General features: G+C 52.8%; 1 protein-coding gene across 3 annotated transcripts in view; it reads right to left on the bottom strand.

Moving 5' to 3' along the window:
• Positions 1-21715, bottom strand: part of HTT (huntingtin) — a 169125-nt gene that overhangs the window by 63213 nt on the left and 84197 nt on the right. For 2 of the 3 annotated variants that reach the window (XM_051836726.3, XM_089325101.1), the window contains exons 24-35: positions 19839-19915; positions 18754-18905; positions 17657-17859; positions 15381-15507; positions 13970-14097; positions 11037-11147; positions 8637-8714; positions 7604-7827; positions 5723-5801; positions 5432-5593; positions 1837-1892; positions 598-746 (exon numbers count right to left, since the gene is read on the bottom strand). In XM_051836726.3, the coding sequence (XP_051692686.3) occupies positions 598-746; positions 1837-1892; positions 5432-5593; positions 5723-5801; positions 7604-7827; positions 8637-8714; positions 11037-11147; positions 13970-14097; positions 15381-15507; positions 17657-17859; positions 18754-18905; positions 19839-19915 (1546 nt within the window). Of the gene's footprint in view, positions 1-597; positions 747-1836; positions 1893-5431; positions 5594-5722; positions 5802-7603; positions 7828-8636; positions 8715-11036; positions 11148-13969; positions 14098-15380; positions 15508-17656; positions 17860-18753; positions 18906-19838; positions 19916-21715 lie in introns of those variants that run through there. The other variant, XM_089325102.1, reaches the window with a different exon arrangement.

The raw sequence follows: 21715 nt of genomic DNA, 5'->3' as shown, positions 1-21715 counted from the left end.
GTAGTTCTTTAAAATAAGTAAGTCTTTTAAAAAAACAAACAGCAAAAAACCCTTTTCTGGAACAGGCATTTTCTTATGGCTAAGATGCCAATCAGGATGTCTACACTGCAGATCATCTAAACCTGGGTCCAGCTCCTGACTCCAGCTTCCTACTGTGTAGGCCCCGTGAGGAAGTGGTGAAGGCTCGAGTTAACTGGATTCCTTTCCCCCATGTGGAGACCTGGATTGAGTTTCTGGCCCTTTGATTCAGCACCTGGCACAGCCTGGGTCCACTGGGGGCCTTGGGGAGGGAACCAGCAGATGGGAGCTCTCTCTTTCAAATAAATCAATACAATTTTGTGTTCTACACTGACAAACAGGGATACTTACATTAGACCATTTTACCATTTCTTAGATTTCTTTCCCTAAGTAGATTATGAACTCCTAAACATAGATTGTGTCCTCCACTTTTCTAAAACATCTCTAACCAGCGCAGGCACACACACTCAGCCTGCAAAGCCAGGCACTGTCTACACAGTTGAACATGGGTGTAAAGAGACTAACACCGTAGAGCCCATCACGACACTGAAGACCACAGGGAAAGGTGTGTCCCGTTACCGTGTGTCACAGCCTTCCTGCCACTGGCCATGATGCCATCACAGAGCTGAATGATTTTGGGAATCCCAATGATCTGTTTGGAATGATAGCGCTCATAAGACAGTAATACCAGGAAGAAAAAGATGTTTGGAATAATTGCCTCTGATTCCCTGGAAACAAAAACATCCATTTAGACATTTCTTTTTTTAAATTATGAAACATAATCAGTACAAACAGCATAGATAACCTGAGAGTGTACACTGAGCTGGGGCCTCGGAGAGCTCCTGCCCGCCCCGACCCGTCTCCACCCCCGCCCCACAGCTCCTGCCTGTCCTGTCCCGTCTCCACCCCCGCCCCACAGCTCCTGCCTGTCCTGTCCTGTCTCTGCCCCCTCACACAGCTCCTGCCTGTCTTGTCCCGTCTCCGCCCCCACACAGAGCTCTGCTCCTGTCCCGTCTCTGACCCACACACAGCTCCTGCCTGTCCTGTCCCGTCTCTGGCCCCTCACACAGCTCCTGCCTGTCCTGTCCCGTCTCCGCCCCCACACAGAGCTCTGCTCCTGTCCCGTCTCTGACCCACACACAGCTTTGTGCCACGCAGCCCTGACAGCCCTGCACAGCCAAGACAGGCAGTGCTTTTGGGTCTCCTGTGCCCCTGCACACTTGAAGAAACTGAGACTTAAAGGATAGACAGTCATTTGCCCCAACTCACAGTCAAGGTATTTCTGGGTCTCCTGCCCCCCGGATTCTATCTGCACATGACCTCTGCACTACGTTTCCCTATTTGTCAGGGACCCCAGAAACCAGAGAACCTTAATTTTCAATAATTATACTTGTAAACCTATAACAGACATAGCAAAAAGTACTTATCTTCTAGCAAGGAAAAGCTGCAGTTAATGTACAGTTCCTAATAATTACTCAAGGCAGCCTTATCTGCAAATCCTCTCTCTAAGAGGACTTTACAGTGAGCGCTCTGAGATGGGAGTCATCCAGCAACCTAGCACCATAATCAACGCTTTCAAAGGGAAATGAAGACGGACAAGTCTGACTGCCAGACGCAGAACTCGCGCTGCACAAGTCCTGAGATATTTAACTCACTAGCTTTTCAAGAGAAAGATGTACAGCATGATCAGCAGATTTCCATTTCTTAAAGAAACAGCGAAAGCGCCTGAGAGCATTTTAAGGAAAAGGTCCGTGTACTCATCTACAGTGTCAGTGCACACAAGCAGCGGAGTCTGCGGCGGCGGCGAGGCGCAGGTACCTGAACTGGCCCACTTCCATGTACTCAAACTGCTTCAGCACAAACCCGATGAACACCTGCGCGGGAACAGAGCTCGGTGTCAGTGACGGGAACGCGCCAGGCTTGTCTGCCGGCCATCTGCGTGAAGTGCCAACCACTCCCTGAGCACGTGACTGGTCTACACTCCAGAACTCACATCTGCTCTGAAGTCAGACCGCATATCTGCAGGATACTTCCAGAAATCGCTCTGAAGACAAGTCTGCTACACACTGAGGTGAGATCGCACTGGAAAAACCCAGCAGGCAGCACCCAATATCCCCCCGAGGTCTCAGTCGTTCCAGGCAATGACAAACCAGGCAGCACGCACTGCCTGGCACTGGCTTACTCTCAATGCCCAGGTCAGTCCATCTCTGTCCAGCGCTGGATGAGAGCAGCCTTGGGCCACAGCCACCTTCTGCCCACCAGAGAGCATGCACCGAGGGAACCTTGGGCACGAAGCAGGCCCACAGCAGGCGCCCAGCAGGTCGTTATCTAACTGAAGATAACGGCTTTCTGTTCTTGTCATGAAACCACGGCACTGCATGCTAACAAGCGGGGGAAAGGCACTGGATGGCACCACCAAGTGCAGCGGGCTGGGTGTGGCGATTCTTGTGTGACAGACAGAGAAACTTCCCATGTTGCTGTTCACTCCCAAAATGCCCGTAACAGCTAGCATTGGGCTAGGGTGCAAGTCAGGAACTGGGGACTCAAGCCAGGGTCCCTGCGCAGGTGGCAGAAATTCAAGGACTTGAGCCATCCTCAGGAAGCTGGAGTCAAGAGCCAGAGGCAGGAACTGAATCCAGGTACTGCAATGTGCAATGTCTCAACCACTAAGCTAAGCACCTGCTCCTGGGCACCAGCTCTGCTGGCTTGAGGCCAGCCAAGGGTGCTGGGCACATTCGCAGAGCCAGGCTGTCCTCTCAGCACTCATGTGTCAGATGGAGATTTCAGAATGACAGAAAAGCAACAAAAATGATTCCATTTCTGAAAAAAGGCTCGAGGTGTAATGACTATACACAGAACAGTCGAGGCTACCTGCCAGTCCTCTGGGAGAAGGTGCCTACTTCCTTTACAAAGTAGCCCCAAGGAAACAGCGAATGGGCCATGGCCACATGAACACATCAGTTTCCACCCACATGAGAACCGGGAAGTGCGGGGGAACAGACCCAGCCTCTGAGGGGGCCTCGCCACAGCACCACCGCAGCGCACTGGTGTGGCCCTGATGCCATCATGCCCACCTACAGCTGCTCCTCCTCGGCTCAGACCAGGGCTCCCGCGTGGGCCCTGCCCCAGACTCCTGTGTCAAAGGGAAGGGAAGGAAGTTCTGCAATGAGCGTGCTCCCACGGAAGGAAAGGGCCGTACAGGGATTTTCCTCTCACGGCTTTTGGAAAAGGAATTAGAAACCTCAGGCAGGGGCAAGCCGAGTTCTGTGTTCCTGTTTCACTTCCAGTTAACCCCATCACACCCCCTCCCATGGAGAGATGGGCGTCTTGAACACGTGTCCTGTGCAGCCTGGGCACGTCAGACCCCACACCATAAGGCGCTGTCAACATCTGCAGGTGTATGAGTCTAGGAGGGAGGGAGAGGACAGTGTGTACCTGAGGACCACATCTGCAGGTGTATGAGTCTAGGAGGGAGGAGAGGACAGTGTGTACCTGAGGACCACATCTGCAGGTGTAGGAGAGTCTAGGAGGGAGGGAGAGGACAGTGTGTACCCTGAGGACCACATCTGCAGGTGTATGAGTCTAGGAGGGAGGGAGAGGACAGTGTGTACCCTGAGGACCACATCTGCAGGTGTATGAGTCTAGGAGGGAGGAGAGGACAGTGTGTACCCTAAGGACCACATCTGCAGGTGTAGGAGAGTCTAGGAGGGAGGAGAGGACAGTGTGTACCCTGAGGACCACATCTGCAGGTGTATGAGTCTAGGAGGGAGGAGAGGACAGTGTGTACCCTGAGGACCACAGCTGCAGGTGTATGAGTCTAGGAGGGAGGAGAGGACAGTGTGTACCCTGAGGACCACATCTGCAGGTGTAGGAGAGTCTAGGAGGGAGGAGAGGACAGTGTGTACCTGAGGACCACATCTGCAGGTGTAGGAGAGTCTAGGAGGGAGGAGAGGACAGTGTGTACCCTGAGGACCACATCTGCAGGTGTAGGAGAGTCTAGGAGGGAGGAGAGGACAGTGTGTACCTGAGGACCACATCTGCAGGTGTATGAGTCTAGGAGGGAGGAGAGGACAGTGTGTACCCTGAGGACCACATCTGCAGGTGTAGGAGTCTAGGAGGGAGGAGAGGACAGTGTGTACCTGAGGACCACATCTGCAGGTGTATGAGTCTAGGAGGGAGGAGAGGACAGTGTGTACCTGAGGACCACATCTGCAGGTGTATTAGTCTAGGAGGGAGGAGAGGACAGTGTGTACCCTGAGGACCACATCTGCAGGTGTAGGAGTCTAGGAGGGAGGAGAGGACAGTGTGTACCTGAGGACCACATCTGCAGGTGTATGAGTCTAGGACAGGGAGAGGACAGTGTGTACCCTGAGGACCACATCTGCAGGTGTATGAGTCTAGGAGGGAGGGGAGGACAGTGTGTACCTGAGGACCACATCTGCAGGTGTATGAGTCTAGGAGGGAGGAGAGGACAGTGTGTACCTGAGGACCACATCTGCAGGTGTATGAGTCTAGGACAGGGAGAGGACAGTGTGTACCCTGAGGACCACATCTGCAGGTGTAGGAGAGTCTAGGAGGGAGGAGAGGACAGTGTGTACCTGAGGACCACATCTGCAGGTGTATGAGTCTAGGACAGGGAGAGGACAGTGTGTACCCTGAGGACCACATCTGCAGGTGTAGGAGAGTCTAGGAGGGAGGAGAGGACAGTGTGTACCTGAGGACCACATCTGCAGGTGTATGAGTCTAGGACAGGGAGAGGACAGTGTGTACCCTGAGGACCACATCTGCAGGTGTAGGAGAGTCTAGGAGGGAGGGAGAGGACAGTGTTTCTACCTGTGGAAATTCCCTAACTACACAGAGAAGCAGCTCAGGGTCACAGCTCATTTCATGGCAACTCTGTTGCAATGCACTTAATGCATGGCTCTTGTTTGAAAGGACTTTGCACTGGGGATGGACAGGGTCCGCCAGAACCTCCAGCCACAGCCACCACAGCAGAAGGTGAGGTGTCTGGGAGGAACTTCCTGCGTGCCGCCACACAGCTCCCACCTGGAGTCTCGGGCCTTTGGGGAGAGGTGAGCTAACTGCCTGGATTGCTGGCGGCTGCTAACCACAGGTGACCAACTGCATTTGAAAGCACATCACCAAAACAACGACTCTGCATTCAGCTCACAGGACTGGCGGGGAGGGAAAGTCCAAGGTGCTAAAGGCCAACCCTCCCAGGGCACAGCTCAGCCTGGGCGGAGGCCTCCCTGTTGCACGCCAGGCTTTCTGCAGCAGTAACAGCATCCAGTAGGTAAGAGGCAGCAGAGGGGGGAGAGGGGGAAGGCAAATGCCGCATTTCTCTAACGTCTTTTGACAGTCATTTTCACTGAATTAGGAATAGGTATGGTGAAGAAAAGATTACGTGACAAACCTGATCTGAATCCAGAAGACAGTAATTAACTCGCAGCTGAACCAGCTGTGCCAGCAAATCTAGAACCTGCCGCTGTAACTGCACCGAGGTCGTCGTGGTGTACTGTTTCAGCGCTTTGATGACAAGAGGCTCAAATAAACGGATGTGATTATGAATAGCATTCTAGGAAGACAGCAGAAAGTCCACAGTGAGTCCTCAACTCTCGGCTTCCAGCAGCCGATCTGCAAAGTCTCAAGCGAGACTTGCACTCCTGGTCACCAGCCTGCTCACCCCGCAGGGACATCGATTCACCTTATCTGCACGGTTCTTTGTGACACTCGTGAGGTTTGTCTTCAATTGCGTAGACACTTTCTGCAGTACATCAAACCATCTGCCAAACAGGAAAGAAAAATCTTTACGTAATCTCCGTACACAGCTCTACTCCAGCTCACCAACTTCACCCTCACAAGTCAGAACATGTCAGAACAAAAAAGAACCCCAAGGCCGCTCAGTGTAGCAACCGTATGCTCTTGGGCACCACGCCTTGCAACCTGTAGGAGACTGATCAAGTGTGAGCCACGAGAAACCCATGCACAGCCAGGTCTCCAGCAGGACGTGAGGGAAAGGTGCAGGAATTTGGAAGACCTCCCTTGACACTCTTAGGGATAAAGACTTTCTTTACACAGGGGTGGGTATTTGGTGTAGTGGTTAAGATACCACTTGGAACCCCACAACCCGTATCCGAGGGCCTGGAATTGAGTCTTGGCTCCACTCCAGACACCAGCTCCCTCCTAATGTGTGCCCAGCGAGGCAGCTGGGGTGACTCAGGTAGCTGGGTTCCTGCCATCCATCTGGGAGACCTGTCTGAGTTCTGGCTCCTGATCCTGTCCTGGCCCAGCTGCTCTGTTATGGGCATCTGGGGAATGAACCAGAAGATGGGAGATCTCTGTCTCTTTGCCTTTCAAATAAATAAGATAAACAGAAATTATTTTTAAAATGTACAGCAACTATGTCCTTTTCTTTTGAAGAAATACATTTTAAATTAAAAGACGTAACACGCATACATGCACCTGCTTATTTACTGATGCCCCACGTGATCACATTTTTTTTCTTTTTCTTTTTTTTTAAGATTTACTTTTATTTATTTGAAAGTCAGAGTTACACAGAGAGAGGAGAGGCAGAGAGTGAGAGGTCTTCTATCCGATGGTTCACTCCACAACTGGCCACAACGGCTGGAGCTGTGCCGATCTGAAGCCAGGAGCCAGGAGCTTCTTCCAGGTCTCCCATGCGTGTGCAGGGGCCCAAGGATTTGGGCCATCCTCCACTGCTTTCCCAGGCCATAGCAGAGAGCTGGATCGGAAGTGGAACGGCCGGGTCTCGGACTGGCGCCCATATGGGATGGTGGCACTGCAGGTGGTGGCTTCACCTGCTACGCCACAGCACCGGCCCCCATGTTACACTTTTAGGTAGACGTGTTTCTGAATTGCGGACATGAAGTAAGTATATCACCACCATAAAGCCTAGGACACGAGCATTTTCTTTGATTCGTGACTCTAGGGTTTTAGTTGTGGCTGTTTGATCACATTCATGAAAGAAATTCTGTTACTACACAGCATAGCAAATGAAATACCCGACAATAATTACGGTAATTTAAGAAACACCTACAGAGGTCTGTGTATCAAAAACACTAACAAAGATTTAAGTGAAAAAATACCTTAAGCCATAAAGTTTAGAAAACAACCAAGCAATACCCAAGACTCTTATACCTGCAGATCTCTCTAACTAGCATTACTGCGCCATGTTGAAGCGGCTTTTTCACATTACAGACCTGAAAAGCATCACCAACATGTAACACGTCACCACACAGGGAAGCAGCACTGATAAGCACGTGAGGATCAGCACAAGCTCCCGGGGCGTGAGGACACTCCATGGTGCCGCCTGGTCTGCCGGCACAGAGTGGGGGTGGACAGCCGCTGAGGACTCCCCGCTCCCTCTGAGCTGGGACGGTCCCCCAAAGCCCAGCCCCTGGCTGTGCCCGCCTCGTCCAGGCACCCACCCTGCCTCCCGAGTTCTCTGAGCACAGTCCATGACCGGAACACACCAGCGAGCTCCTCTGGACTTCCCCCTCCTTCCCAAGTACCCTGCTCGCTCATCTGCGAGTCTCCCAGCACGACGCTCCCCCGCGACCTTTACCCTGACGTGTCATGCTCCTGCTCCGCCTGCACCATGTTCCGCAGGCTGGCGTCAGCTAAGGCTTGCGTGAAGTGGGTGTAGGGGGCCATGAAGCAGTAGTGATACAAGCCCGGCCGCACGCTGGAGGAGCCAAGGCGCTGTGCTCGGCCTTGAGACTTGCTGGGGTTGGAAGATACGCCATCAAACTGGGAGGCCAAGTTCGTCCCAAAGAGAGTCTTCAACAGCTAGGGCGATAAAGAGTGGACAGTCAATATGTGACTTCATGTCGCTCGAGCGGTATCTGGAGCTGCTGCCCAGCTACCAAGTCCATCAGTGAGTGGGTGTGTCAGCACAGACACAGCACGTGATATTTTCACTAGGACTGCTGTGAACAAGTAACTCGGCTAGAAGCGCTGCACAAACCCGAGATCAATCTTGGGTTTCTCTGTGGCACTCAATGAGACTGGTTTGCTTTTTTTTTTTTCCTTTTTATTCATTTGAAAGGCAGAGTCAGAGGGAGAGAGACAGAGAGAGAGAGAGGAAGGGAGAAACAGATATATAAATTAAAAAGAGAGATTTTCCATCCTCTGGTTCACTCCCAAAAAATTGCCACAATAGCCAGGGCTGGGCCAGGCCAAAGCCAGGAGCCAGGAGACTCCTCCAGGTCTCCCACAAGCAAGCAGAGGCCCAGCACTTGGGCCATCCTCCTTTGCTTTCCCAGGAAGTGGAGCAGCCAGGACTCAAACCAGCACCCACATGGGATCCAGGATTGCAGACAGTGGCTTAACCTGCTATGCCGCAGCACCAGCCCTGAAACTGACAGTTCTAAACAAACCCCAGAGGGACAGGAAGACAACGGTTAAGCAGCAAGGACCCAGTGAGCGTTGAAACATCCTCTGCTCTCCACAGCGATGGATTTCACCCTCACTTGGCCCCATCATGGAAAGACCAAGACAGACAGTTCAGACCACCCAGCTCTTTCTCCTGACCACACCGCCAGCACCAGCTGCTGAAGCCAAGCAGTGTTTCCCGCTAAGCCTGCGGGTGTTCTTACCTGCTGGACACAGACTGTCGCCATCGTCGGTTCTCGACTGAAGCAGGATTTCAGGTATCCAAGGATCTCTTCCACACACTGTGCAAATAATGGCAGGACACTCAGTGACTCACAGATGATCCACTACCCTGTGTATCTCAACCAGAAACCAGACACAAGACAGCTTCCATGTGTACTCGCCAAACATCAAAGACAATCAGAGCAAGGGTTTCAATTTGCCACTTTCAACAGTCAATAAAAAAATCTTAAAACGCAAGGATTCCTGGGTGTGGGTACCCCTTCTCTCACTCATGCACTCAATACATAGTGACTGGGTGTGTACTCTCCACCACGCATCCAGGCCTGTCTTCAGGGGGAACAGAGTGTGAAGAGCAGTTAAAAGCCCTGAGTTCATGGAGATGTAAAGAACACAACACACAACGCATGCGCACAGGATGCGGTATGACTCAGTTCTACAAGTCCGGCGCAGCAGTCCACAAGAATGACCACAACGACTACCTTCGGGTCACTATTCTCAGTTATTTTTCCATGGTCAGAAATGAAGTTCCCAGCACCCAGTACCTTTCTGAAGGCTGAAGACGGAAGGAGAAGCTAACCCTCCATCTACAAAACCACCCATCCACAACTCTGAATCAGCAGCAGGCTGCCCACTGCCCAACTATCCATGAGTCACTGTTTATTGCTAACTGCTGGAAGCAGACAACATAAGCCTGGAAGTGCCTCCCTATTCATCTGTGTGATGTAATCTCCTGTGCTAAAAAACAGACTTTTGTTGGTTACAAATAACTAATAAATGATAACTGAACAATCATAACTAGAACTTCTGAGTCACAATTTGTCTAAGGGCCAGCGCTGTGGTGTAGCAGGTAAAGCCGCTGCCTGCAGTGCTAGTATCCCATATGGGCACCGGTTCAAGACCAGGTTGCTCCACTTCCAAACCAGCTCTCTGTTATGGCCTGCGAAGGCCACAGAAGATGGCCCAAGTGCTTTGGCCCCTGCACCCAAGTGGGAGACTCAGAAGCAGCTCCTGGCTCCTGGTTTTCGATTGGCACAGCTCTTGCCATTGTAGGCATTTGGGGAGTGAACCAGCAGATAGAAGACCTGTCTCCCTCTTTCTGTCTCTATATAACCTTGCCATTCAAATAAATAAAAATCTTTAATAAAAAAAATCTGTCTAACAAAGCACTATGTCTCTTGATACACAGGTAGGGAATGCTCGGTGCGCTAGAAGCTAAACTGAATCCTGAAAACAGGGACAAAAGGGTGAAGTTTGGGGCCTTCTGAGAGCTACAGAGCAGTAGGGAACCATGGCCCTGCTGCAAATATTAGTATCCAAAAAAACACAGAAATACTTCCACTGCTACCCAAAGTGGGGAGAGAAAGACCGGACGTGCCCTCCTGCCTGGGGACTCAGGGGGACACAAAGCCACAGTTCAGCAGAGAAGAGCTGAAACGCTGTGGCTTTAAGCTGGGCCCTGCCATGAACTCATCTGGCCCTGAGAATTCGTATCCCTCGAAATCCTGGTATGAAATGGGCTGACAGCAGCTCCCTCACAGACAGCATGGCCCTGACACAACCGACACGCGCCATGCACTCAACCAGTGTTCACTCACTGCTGTGGTCCCCCAGGCACGGCCGCACGCACTGAAGACACAGAAATCAAGTAAGCAAATGGCACGCTGATGCTGCCATGGGTCCTGGGAGCCTCGACAGGACGGGCGGGAAGGCCCTGCATAAGCTCCGCTCTGAGGGGACGGGTGTACACAACACAGCCACTAGGTATGACGTGTGCATCCACTAACGTGTCTTATGGCAGAACGCACAAGGGAAACTAGGAAAACCTCTGTGCATCAAGATAAGGACAAAAGTCTAGAGATGAAAACAAGCAAACTTCAAAAGATCCACCTGTTTGGAAGGGGCAGTGACCTGTAACTCACCTTGAAATGGTGTGTCCTGCACACACACTTGTTAACACGTATTTATACACAATAAAGCATGTCTAGCGAAACTCTAGCAATTAAAAAACGCACAGCATTGTCCTAACTTTGCTGTTAAAGCACTTTCATTATGGAACAGGAGCAGGGCGGGAGGTTACTGCACTTAGAAGCAAAGAACAAGCCACACACACTCATGGAACCTGATTTGTCCCTTTCACTGGAAAAGATCGATTAAGAAAATAAAGGACATTTTTAAACCCACAAATTATCTACAATAAACTGGGTCTAAGCTAATGTATGGCAACAAACTAACAAACAGGATACAAACAGAACCTTCCCTCGCGGGGCGCGTGGCCAGGCCGCAGGACAGGAGATGGGACTGGCAGTGTTCCCAATCTGCTGCTGCTCCCTGCACCTTCCTAGAGAGCCCGGGCCAGCTCCAGAGGCAGACGAAGCACAGACCTTCCCGATGTCCTGAAGTGTGGCCAGCTCCAGGAGCTGCGAGAGGACGTCCAAGGCGGAGCGCAGGAACCCCCCGAACTTCTCCGAGCTGTTCTGCAGGTCCAGGGTCACCTTGGGAAGGGACGAGACAGCACTCGGTTACGGCGCTGCGACATGCTGGCTATCTCAGCGGAGGCTGCGCGGCTGCACACTCACTACTGGGAAAGGAGATTCTCCTTGTAGCTATCCAGATACCGTTATGTTCAAAGGCTTCGAGCAAGGTGCTGATAGGTGGAATATTAACAAACCGAAAATCCTAATCTCACACATACCAGGATCCCTAGGGGAAGCCATTATCAAATTCAGATCCATTGTTCAGTGTGGCTACAACAACATGTTAACTCTGTCTTATTAATAGTCTAAGGGACTCAGTGTAACTAAACTATGCGGCAATCCCCTTATGTTACAGACTCTAAGAACGGGTCAGAACCACAGACATAATGTACAAGAACAAAGGTGAAAATAAAACATTGGGAAAAGCATGCCGGCAGATAGAAAAGTCTGCTCCGTGAACTTCAGTCTAACTCCCTGTGAGGAGAGCACACATGCTCTGAGCAGAGGCAAAGGAAGCAAGTGGGAGACGGACATAGAGGATGCAAGTGTATATGGATCTGAGCCATGGCTGCACCACAGTCAACCTGCGTGTGCCCAACAGGCCTGGGGAGAGCACAGGCACCCAGCAGGGAGACAACAGGGGACGCCAGGTGCGGGTGAGGGGTGACATCACACAGGGATCAAGAGCCCAGGGAGAGGGGCTCCCCACTGGCCAGCACAGCAATCCCTCCTTCTCAGAGAAGACAGGATGCCTCCAGCGTGCAGCGCCCCTGGAAGGCCTGTCTCCCATCTTGGTAGGACAGCCCTGGCATGACAGGCGCGGCACAAGTCCTGAGGAGACCTGGAAATCAAAGAAGCCAGCAGGCAGGCGCTACGCGCACATGGGAGGAAGAGCCGCGCAGCAGCTCGCACAGGGGAGAGGAACGGAGCAGTGCCAACAGCCGCGCGGCAGCTCACGAGCTGGACAGGCAAAGGGTGCAGAACACGGGCATCGAGAGCTTCTAGGAGGCTGGCACGCTGAGGCAGGACAATGACAGACGCGACAGACACTCTGGGAGCACAGGAAGGGGGCCAGAACTGAAGACGCGGTGAGCTGGGAACAGAGAAGAGACGCCTTCGCTAAGGGGCACCTTCTGCTTTGGGAATGAGAATGCGAGGAACAGGCAGGTAAACTGAGGCCCCAAAGCTTTTGTAAAGTGAGTTGAAGATTTTTATCCTTCATAATTACCGAAAGCCTTCAGAAAGAAGCCATATGAGGCTTACAACTTTGTTTTTTAATGAGAAGTATCTTTTAATAACAAAACAGACGAGGAGCAGGTGTTGTGGCTCAGTGGGTTAGGCAGCGGCTTGGAGCACCACATCTCATATTGGAATGCGCCAGCCTGGGTCCCGGCTGCTCCACTTCTGATGCAGCTCCCTGCTAATGTGCCTGGGAAGGCAGCAGAAATGGCCCAAGAACTTGGATGCCTGCCACCCACGTGGGAGATCAGAATGGAGTTCTAGGCTCCTGGTTTCAGCTTGGTCCAGTCTCAGCTGTTGCAGCCATTTGGGGAGTGAACCAGTATATAGAAGACCCTCTGTCACTCTGTTTTTCAAAGCAAATCAATCAATCAAAAACAACAACAGAATATCTAGAGACTTATCTATCAAGAAATGTGCAAAATCTATATGAAATGATTTTTTTTTTTTTGAAGATTTATTTATTGGCTGGCGCTGCGGCTCACTAGGCTAATCCTCCACCTGCGGCACCAGCACCCCAGGTTCTAGTCCCAGTTGGGGCGCCAGATTCTGTCCTGGTTGCCCGTCTTCCAGTCCAGCTCTCTGCTGTGGGCTGGGAGTGCCGTGGAGGATGGACCAGGTCCTTGGGCCCTGCACCCCATGGGAGACCAGGAGGAAGCACCTGCTCCTGGCTTTGGATTGGCACAGCGCGCCGGCCACAATGTGCCAGCCATAGCAGCTACTTGGGGGGTGAACCAATGGAAGGAAGACCTTTCTCTCTGTCTCTCTCTCACTGTCTGACTCTGCCTTTCAAAAAAAAAGAAAAAAAAAGATTTATTTATTTATTTGAAAGGCAGAGTTACAGAGAGGCAGAGGCAGAGAGAGAGAAAGAGAGAGAGGGAGAGGTCTCCCATCTGCTGGTTCACTCTCCAAACGGCCAGAGCTACACGGATCCGAAGCCAGGAGCCAGGAGCTTCCCACGCAGGTGCAGGGGCCCAAGGACTTGGCCATCTTCCACTGCTTTCCCAGGCCACAGCAGAGAGCTGGATTTGAAGTGGAGCAGCTTGGGCTTGAATCAGCACAGTATGGAATGTCAGCACCATAGGCGGCAGCTTTACCCACCATGACACATTACCTGCTCCTACATGAAATTTTTAAAATTCTTTTAAAAGACTTTTCCAATTTCATGCGCTTCTGAGGTAATAAAAGGAGTTTCGAACAAACAGACAAGCCTCCCACGCGGGGACCAAGAGCCCAAGAAGGACAACGGAAAAGCCGACTCAGCATCCAGGACACCAGCTCTCCCTAATTCAACCCCCAAGTCCCACCGTACGTCCCAGTGCCTCTCGGAAAGTAAGGTTCTCTTGGATAGCCCAAACGCAACACCTATACGCCATGAAAGAGAAAATTTCTCTAATAGGAAAGCTCAAAATATGTTTTTTGACACAAGCTACAAAACTAAACAACACACTTGAGAAAACTAATGGTAACTCCCATCCTTAAAGCTACCTTATTCAAAGGTGTGTGTGCCTATGCACACGTGCATTGCAGCCTGCAAATCCCAAGACAACACCAGCAGTCCATTAGCACGCTTCTGCGCAGTGCACACAGCTGAGGCGTACCTTGTAGTTGGCGTGAGTGGCTTTCAGGACATCGTGTAATTTGAGGTACGAAGGAAGGTGACAGAAGCTCCCCAGGGACGAGGACTTGCTTGTGGTGACGGGCCCTGGGGGATCTGATTGTCTAGAGGCTTAAAAAACACACACAAAGTTAACTTTCAGATCAAAGTAAAACTTGCCAAGTTTAAAAGTGATTACTGACAACAACAATTTTGAAAAGTCTTTCTCCTGGGGCCGGCGCAGTGGCACAGTGGGTTAAAGCCCTGGCCTGAAGCGCTGGCATCCCATGTGGGCACCGGATTGAGTCCTGGCTGCTCCTCTTCCAATCCAGCTCTCTGCTGTTGCCTGGGAAAGCAGTAGAAGGTGGCCCAAGTCCTCGGGCCCCTGCACCCATGTGGGAGACCTGGAGGAGGCTCCTGGCTCCTGATCGGAGCAGCTCCGGCCGTTGCAGCCATCTGGAGAGTGAACCAGCAGATGGAAGACTTTTCTCTCTGTCTCTGCCTGTCTCTGTAACTCTGTCTTTCAATTAATTAAAAAATAAATCTTAAAAAAAAGTCTTTCTCCTGACTTCCTAATTAGAAGTAATTAGAAATTGACTAAGAAATGTCAGTAGGAACTGAGAACCCATGGAGGACAGGGCGTTCCAGAGAACTTAGGAATAAAAGCAGAGCAGGGCCAGCTTTGTAGCTCAGTGGGTTAAGCCAACACCTGTGACACCAGCACCCAACAGGAGCACCAGGTCAAGTCCCAGCTGCCCCACTTCCAATCCTGCTACTGCAACTGAAAAAGCAGCAAAAGTTGGCTCAAGTGTTTGGTCCCCTGCCAAACAGAAAAGCAGGGGAGGCCTGCATGGAGTGTCTGCTTCCTGGCTTTGGCCTGGCCCAGCCCTGGCCTTTGGAGCCATCCAAGTTACTCTTTCAAGTAAATAAAATAAATCTTGCAAAAAAAAAAAAAAAGAACGAGCAATCCAGGTACGGCTTAGGCATCTGTTTTCACGTTTGCTCTGAAGCCTCAGTGCCACGTTGTCCTCTGTGCTGGTTCGCTCCCCAAATGTGCTGCTGCAGCTGGGCCAATATGACCCAGGAGCCAGGAGCTTCTTCCAGGTGCAGGGGCCCAAGCACTTGGGCCATCTTCCACTGCGCTTTCCCAGGCCATAGCAGAGAGCTGGATCAGAAGAGGAGCAGCCAGGACACAAACGGGAGCCCGTTCGGGATGCCAGCACCACAGACAGAGGCTTAGCTCACAACACAACACCGAACCCAGTAGTTAGTTATTAATATCTGCAACACCCAGGAAAATCCCTGCTGTGCATTTTATTTCCAAAAAATGTCAAGCCATCCTATCGACACTGGCAGGGATGTGAGTGCAAACCCGCCCCCTCCACGAGACAGCGCCCTCCGGCCCCACCTCCTACCTGCGCCGGCCTCACCGCCCTTCCTGGGACTCAAGGGAGCGGAGGCTTGTTCTCCTGGTTCTTTCTCTTTTCCTTTCCGCCGGATGGGACTCAGCGAAGGGGGGTTTGTTAGGGAAGGCAAGGCTGCCTGAAACAGAAGGCACACAGGTGGGCAGCAGTCACCCAGAAACAGAACTGCAGGACCCGGCGTCACCACGTCCTGAGGGAGTCGCCCACACAACTCAGTCTGTTCTTTAAACCCACATTTTAAAGGCTCAGAAACTGTGCAAATATTACGTATTGTTAGTCAGTGACAACTGTACACATCAGGATGAACCAGAACTTCCTCGGAGGTTCAGAGTGAATGGGCTAGAAATGCAGGAAGCCCACAGAGTTAGCAGGGCCTGAAGCCACTGGAGCCCCAGGCCTGTCCCCTCAATGGCAAGGAATCATGGGAGCCACAGCACCATCCCACAGCCGCAGGTGCAAAGCAGAATTTCAAACTCCAATTTTCAAACATGGAAGCAGACTCAGGGCTGAAGTGACGGCTGGGAAGCAGTAAAGCCAGAGGTCGACAGCCCCAGTGCACCCAAGACACCCACACATTCCTCCAGACCCACAGCATGCGAGGGGCTGGCTGCTGAGGCCCTCACGCTGCAGCACACTGCAGGACCAGTCAGTGATGAGGCGGCGCAGACAGGGGCTACAGACCCCAGCTCTGCCGCTCACGCCCTGCCTCCTCTATGAAAGTGCCTGCTCAAGGCTCAGTGTCCGTGTTCCCCAATTCACTCTCAAGATCCTGGCCCCCAACAGCTGCCGGCCTCGGGGGACAGGGTGTTCCGGAGAACTCAGGCCATGAGGGTGGAGAACTTGGGAATGGGATTAGCTCCATTATAAAGAGAAACAAAACACAACTCCCTCGCCCTCCTGCCACCTGAGGATACAGCAAGACGCTTCCCCGAGAACCTGGACCTGCAGCACTGAGACCGCCTGGCACAACGAGAAATAAATTTCCATTGTTTCGAAGTCACCTGGGCCACGGCCTTCTGTGACAGCAGCCTACACCTCTGAGCCTGGTCTGTAAAATGGGCACAGTGAGATAAATGCTGCACCAGAGAAGGGTGTGTGTGCACACGCAGGTGCCCGTGTGCGCTGCGCATGCACGTTTCTGTAAGCATCTGGCTGGGAAGCACAGGGGTCGCGCGTGCAAATGCTCCGTTCCCAGCCTGGCAGAACAGGACGGATGCTGAGTCCACTGGCCTGCTGGGCTACGGTTCCAAAGCCACTGAGACAGGGGGCAGCCCTGACTCCCTCAAGCTGCCCTGTCCAATAATGAGCCACTATCCACAGGTGGCCAGTTGAATCTAATGAAAACTGAGCAAAGGGAAGTCAGTTCCTGCGTCACACCAGCCACATTTCAGGAGCCCAGTGGCCACTGTACCGGCTGGTGTAGACAGGGAGCATTTTCACTCCTGCAGACACTGCTGCTGGGTGGCACTGGCCCAAAGCGCAGAGGGCCAGCACAGAGCACGTGTGAGGAGAAAGCGAGCCAGGACAGAGGTAGGAAAGAGCACTCCCGATGGGGGTGGTGCCACTGAGAGCAGCTGTGGAAGGACAGCTGAGCTCTGAGCACACATCTGCGGGGGAAGACCTGCTGCGGGTGTGGCGGCAGAAATCATGCCGGCAGGGCTTAGAGACAGATGGCCGAGGCACGGACAGAGTCTGGCAGCTCAGGGCCAAGAAGCCTCCCAGAGAAGTTCCTCCGAGGGCAGTGGGAAGCTCTGGGCTTCAGGCCGGGAGGCAGAGCCACTTCGCTGGAGTTTGCGGTAAGGGAGCGAGGAGACTGAGCAGTGGCAGCAGAGTGGCGCTGGAGGCACGTCTCCATGACAGAGACGTGGGAAAGGATCAGCAACTTCTACACCCACACGAATAAAAGGGAGCCCACCTACGCTATCTCCACTGTGCTCTGAAGGGGCTTTTTACGGACCTGCACTTCACAGAAAAGCACAAGTTTGCCAACATTTACGGAGAGAGCAAATGAGGTATGTAAGCCAGCAACTTCCATTGGGAGCCTTGTTGGCTAAAGCTGAAAGCCGAAACATAAAGCTGCTATTTCCCTCTGAAGGGAAGATTCACAAGTAATACCAAAGAGACGATGAGTAGATGGTCAAGGTTTGATGCTAAATGCAAGTCCCGGTGTGAGCAATTCTGCTCACTGAAAGCAAAGATTAAGGAAGGGACGAGGGATCTCGGAGTCCGTATGAAAACGGCGGTTACCCTCACTGGCAAGACTCTACCTTGACTGCCGGCCCAGGCGCCACATCGTCCAGGACGTGAGCACAGATGTTGATCACCTTCAGCAGGTGGGAGAACAGCTGCTCCACCATGGGCACCAGGCTCCGGTCGCCCAGCGCTGGCCACACCTCCTCCTGCCTCGCGGCTGCAGAGCCGGCCTCTTCCTCGGAGGTCCAGGAACTTCTCAGAGACTTGGGAGCGCTGGCTGTGACAGGAGCACATGTGTCACACCCCCACCTCCCACCGTGCGGGCCAGTCACTCAGCTCACCACACCTGTCCCTGGCCTCCACGGCTACGCGCAGGTCAACATGAAACTGACGCTTCCCCTGCAAAACCGGTGTCCCCAGCTTCCCCGCATGTCACCACATGCTCCTGCCTGGGACGTGAAGTCACTCGCCCCAGGCCCTGCTGGCTCTGCCCCTTTGCTGCTTCGGTCTCTTCCGTTATCTGGATTGAGACCCTCTCTCCTGCCTCAACCTCCACACTAAGACCTAACTCTAACCAACTCTCCTACCGTCTCCTCCCCCCACATCCTGTCAGCTGTGTGGTCTTTCTACAAACCTCGCCAATGGCTTCCCAGGGCAAACAGAATCAGCCCAGGCGCAACAATGGAGACTCCCCATTCCATTCACGACACGTCCCCCACGACATCCAGTGTATTTACAGTTCCCCGAAGTCTACTGGCTGCCCACATCCCCAGGCGTTTCACGTGCCATGCCCTGTCTGGCGTGCCTTTCCCGCACGCCATGAACTAGACAACGTGCCAGTCTGCACTGCCACTGCGCTTTTGTCCACGTGCATGCCCCACCAATCCACCGTCACCTTGAGAAAGGGGCCCACACTTGACACTTTTCTTCAAGCCCAGGCCTGAGACACTACCTGAGATACGATACCCACTAAACCAAATTCAAAACGACCCCGCCCACGGTCAGCTGAATGGGAAAAAGGCGACTCTGAAATGGGCCGCACAGAACGCGTGCCTGCAGGCAGCACCCGAGATGCTGCTGGAGAAACAACTACCACCGGCACGGCCGCTGCCCGTGTTCCCTCCCGCGCTCGGCAGGCGGAGGAACCCGGAGTGCGCCGCGGCGCGTGTACCTGCCAGCAGGTTCCCAGCCACAATCAGAGCGTCCTGGTGGGCCGAGAGGTCCAGTGGGAACCAGGCAGACGACAGCAGCGTGAGGACCATGGTGGCCATGCCAACGGTGCAGCTCTTCCTGGACTCGTCGGCGGCACTCAGAGGGGGCACTCTGGAAGCAGACGTTCTCAAGGTCAAGTTACAGAAACGCTCCAGCGAGCAGGCTGTTCCCTCTTAGGAAGCCCGGAGAAGAGCGAGCCATACACATTCCATCCACTCAGACTGCCTCTACGGTCGTCAGTCAACTCACGTCTTCCCTGGCAATGACAGCTCTGAAAATCACTTGAGAAACGAGATCACACAGAACTGATTGAAAGTATTGGAACTGTTTTACTCTGCTGAAATTGTGACTGTCTTTCAGCTGAGTCTATGCTGGACCCATGGCCAGACACGCCGCTGCTCAGTCAGTACCTGCGCAAAGTAGGAAAGTGTTCCTTCTAAGCCAAACAGCGCAATCCACTTCAGGCAAACGTGAGCTGGCCATACAGCTGCACACACAAGAAACCCGCAGACTGCTCTCACACCTAGCTGGTCCTCAGTGTCCAGCACACAGAAGGAAAGCCTGCGCCTTCCTGGTGCAGGACACTGGACGTGGCTTCACAGGTGCCACCAGGCCATCGACTGGGTGAAAACGGTTTGCAAGCGAAAACTGGTGACAGAAGTGCAATGGTTCCTACGTGATACCTTCGTCACTCATCCTAATTCCCTACGACAGGTCACATCTGACTGTAAACCAAACAATCTTTCCAAATTCTAACACACAGGGAATAGTTCTGAAAAGTCTGCGCCAGCTATGAGACGTCCCTCCCACGGCCCTGCAGCTCACAGCCTCGCGTCACTCCCCAAGACCCGGCACTCCCTGGAATCTCAGTGCACCCCACGTCTGCCAACAGCACACACACATTCCGCAGCGCAGAGCAGAACCAGTATCCCGCCAGACAGTCCTCCAAACACCGAACTGATAAACGAGCAGGGGAGAAAAGGGAGAACGCTAACTGTCTGTAAGGCGTAGCCGTGCACAGCCACACGGTGAGGACACACGTACCCACAGTGCCAGCCTAAACTCCAGGTGCACACCGGAAAGGCCGCTGAAAGGAGACACAGAGCTTCACAGCATCCGAACTACAGAGGGAAGGAACGACAGAGTCACTCCCAAACCCCACAAAGCCGCGCTAAATTGAGCCTCTTCTTGCTCTTTATATATATATATATATAAATAATTTTTTTTTGACAGGCAGAGTGGACAGTGAGAGAGAGAGACAGAGAGAAAGGTCTTTCTTTTGCCGTTGGTTCACCCTCCAATGGCCACCACGGCCAGTGCGCTGCAGCCGGCGCACCGCACTGATCCGAAGCCAGGAGCCAGGTGCTTCTCCTGGTCTCCCATGGGCTGCAGGGCCCAAGGACTTGAGCCATCCTCCACTGCACTCCCTGGCCACAGCAGAGAGCTGGCCTGGAAGAGGGACAACCGGGACAGAATCCGGCGCCCCGACCGGGACTAGAACCCGGTGTGCCGGCACCGCAAGGTGGAGGATTAGCCTGTTGAGCTGCGGCGCTGGCCTCTTGCTCTTTATAAAAAGTACAATGAAAAGAAAACTGCGAACTGTGACTAATAACCACAGAGCAGCTGTCCTACAGCGGTGCAAATTCACACTTTAAAAACCCAGCCACAGGTGTAAGGAGCCCAATAAACAGAAGCCAGCGATGGTGCAGCTCCTCCTGCCTGGCGCCTCCTCCTGCCTGGTGTGTCCACTGCCCTGTGCCACCAGCTCTGCTGAAGCGGAAGGTTCTTCTGCCACTCTCCTCGCCTACCCACCCCAGTTTGGCCCCAAGCACCCTTAAGAGCTCAGCTTTAGGGGCCGGTGTGGTGGCGTACTGGTTCAAGTCCTGGCTGCTCCACTTCTGATCCAGCTCCCTGTTAATGCACCTGGGAAAGCAGCAGAGGATGGCCTAAGTCCTTGGGCCCCTGCCACCTGCATGGGAAACCCGGAGGAAGTTCCTGGCTCCTGGCTTCGGCATGGCTCAGCTCCGGCCATTACAGCCATCTGGGGAGGGATCCAGCAGATGGAAGACCTCTCTGTATCTCCCTCTCCCTCTCTCTCCATCTCTGTAACTCTGCCTTTCAAATAAAGAAATAAATCTTTAAAAACAACAACCGGCCAGCACCGTGGCTCACTAGGCTAATCCTCTGCCTTGCAGCGCCGGCACACCGGGTTCTAGTCCCGGTAGGGGCGCCAGATTCTGTCCTGGTTGCCCCTCTTCCAGGCCAGCTCTCTGCTGTGGCCAGGGAGTGCAGTGGAGGATGGCCCAAATGCTTGGGCCCTGCACCCCATGGGAGATCAGAATAAGTACCTGGCTCCTGCCATTGGAGGGTGAACCAACAGCAAAGGAAGACCTTTCTCTCTGTCTCTCTCTCTCACTGTCCGCTCTGTCAAAAAAAAAAAAAAAAAAAAAAAAAAAACAGAAAAAAAACCTCAGCTGTAGCTCATCAGTGTTGATCTCTTTGGTCAGACGCCAAGAACGATCAGAGCAGGAATCTCGTATGTTTTTATATCCCAAGCCTAGAACTGTGCCTGACCCAGGTAGGCCACAATAAAAATAAACACATAGAATTTACAATTCCTTGAGCAAATTTAAGATTTGAGAGATGGTTATTGAAATATCAAACTCAGCCAGGAGGCCGGAGCTGTGGCATAGCAGGTTAAGGTAGTTGCCTGCAGTGCCAGCATTTCATATGGGTACCCGTTCTAGTCCCAGCTGCTCCACTTCTGATCCAGCTCCTTGCTGTGGCCTGGGAAAGCAGAAGAAGATGGCCCAGGTCCTTGGGCCCTTGTACCCACATGGAAGACCCGGAAGAAGCTCCTGGCTCAGGATCAGTGCATCTCCAGCCATTAAGGCCATTTGGGGAGTGAACCAGAGGATGGA

This window comes from Oryctolagus cuniculus, chromosome 2 (genome assembly GCF_051225735.1).
Source record: "Oryctolagus cuniculus isolate XC-2025 breed Fujian yellow rabbit chromosome 2, ASM5122573v1, whole genome shotgun sequence".
Lineage (NCBI taxonomy): Eukaryota > Metazoa > Chordata > Mammalia > Lagomorpha > Leporidae > Oryctolagus > Oryctolagus cuniculus.
This window is presented reverse-complemented; position numbering and strand designations above follow the sequence as displayed.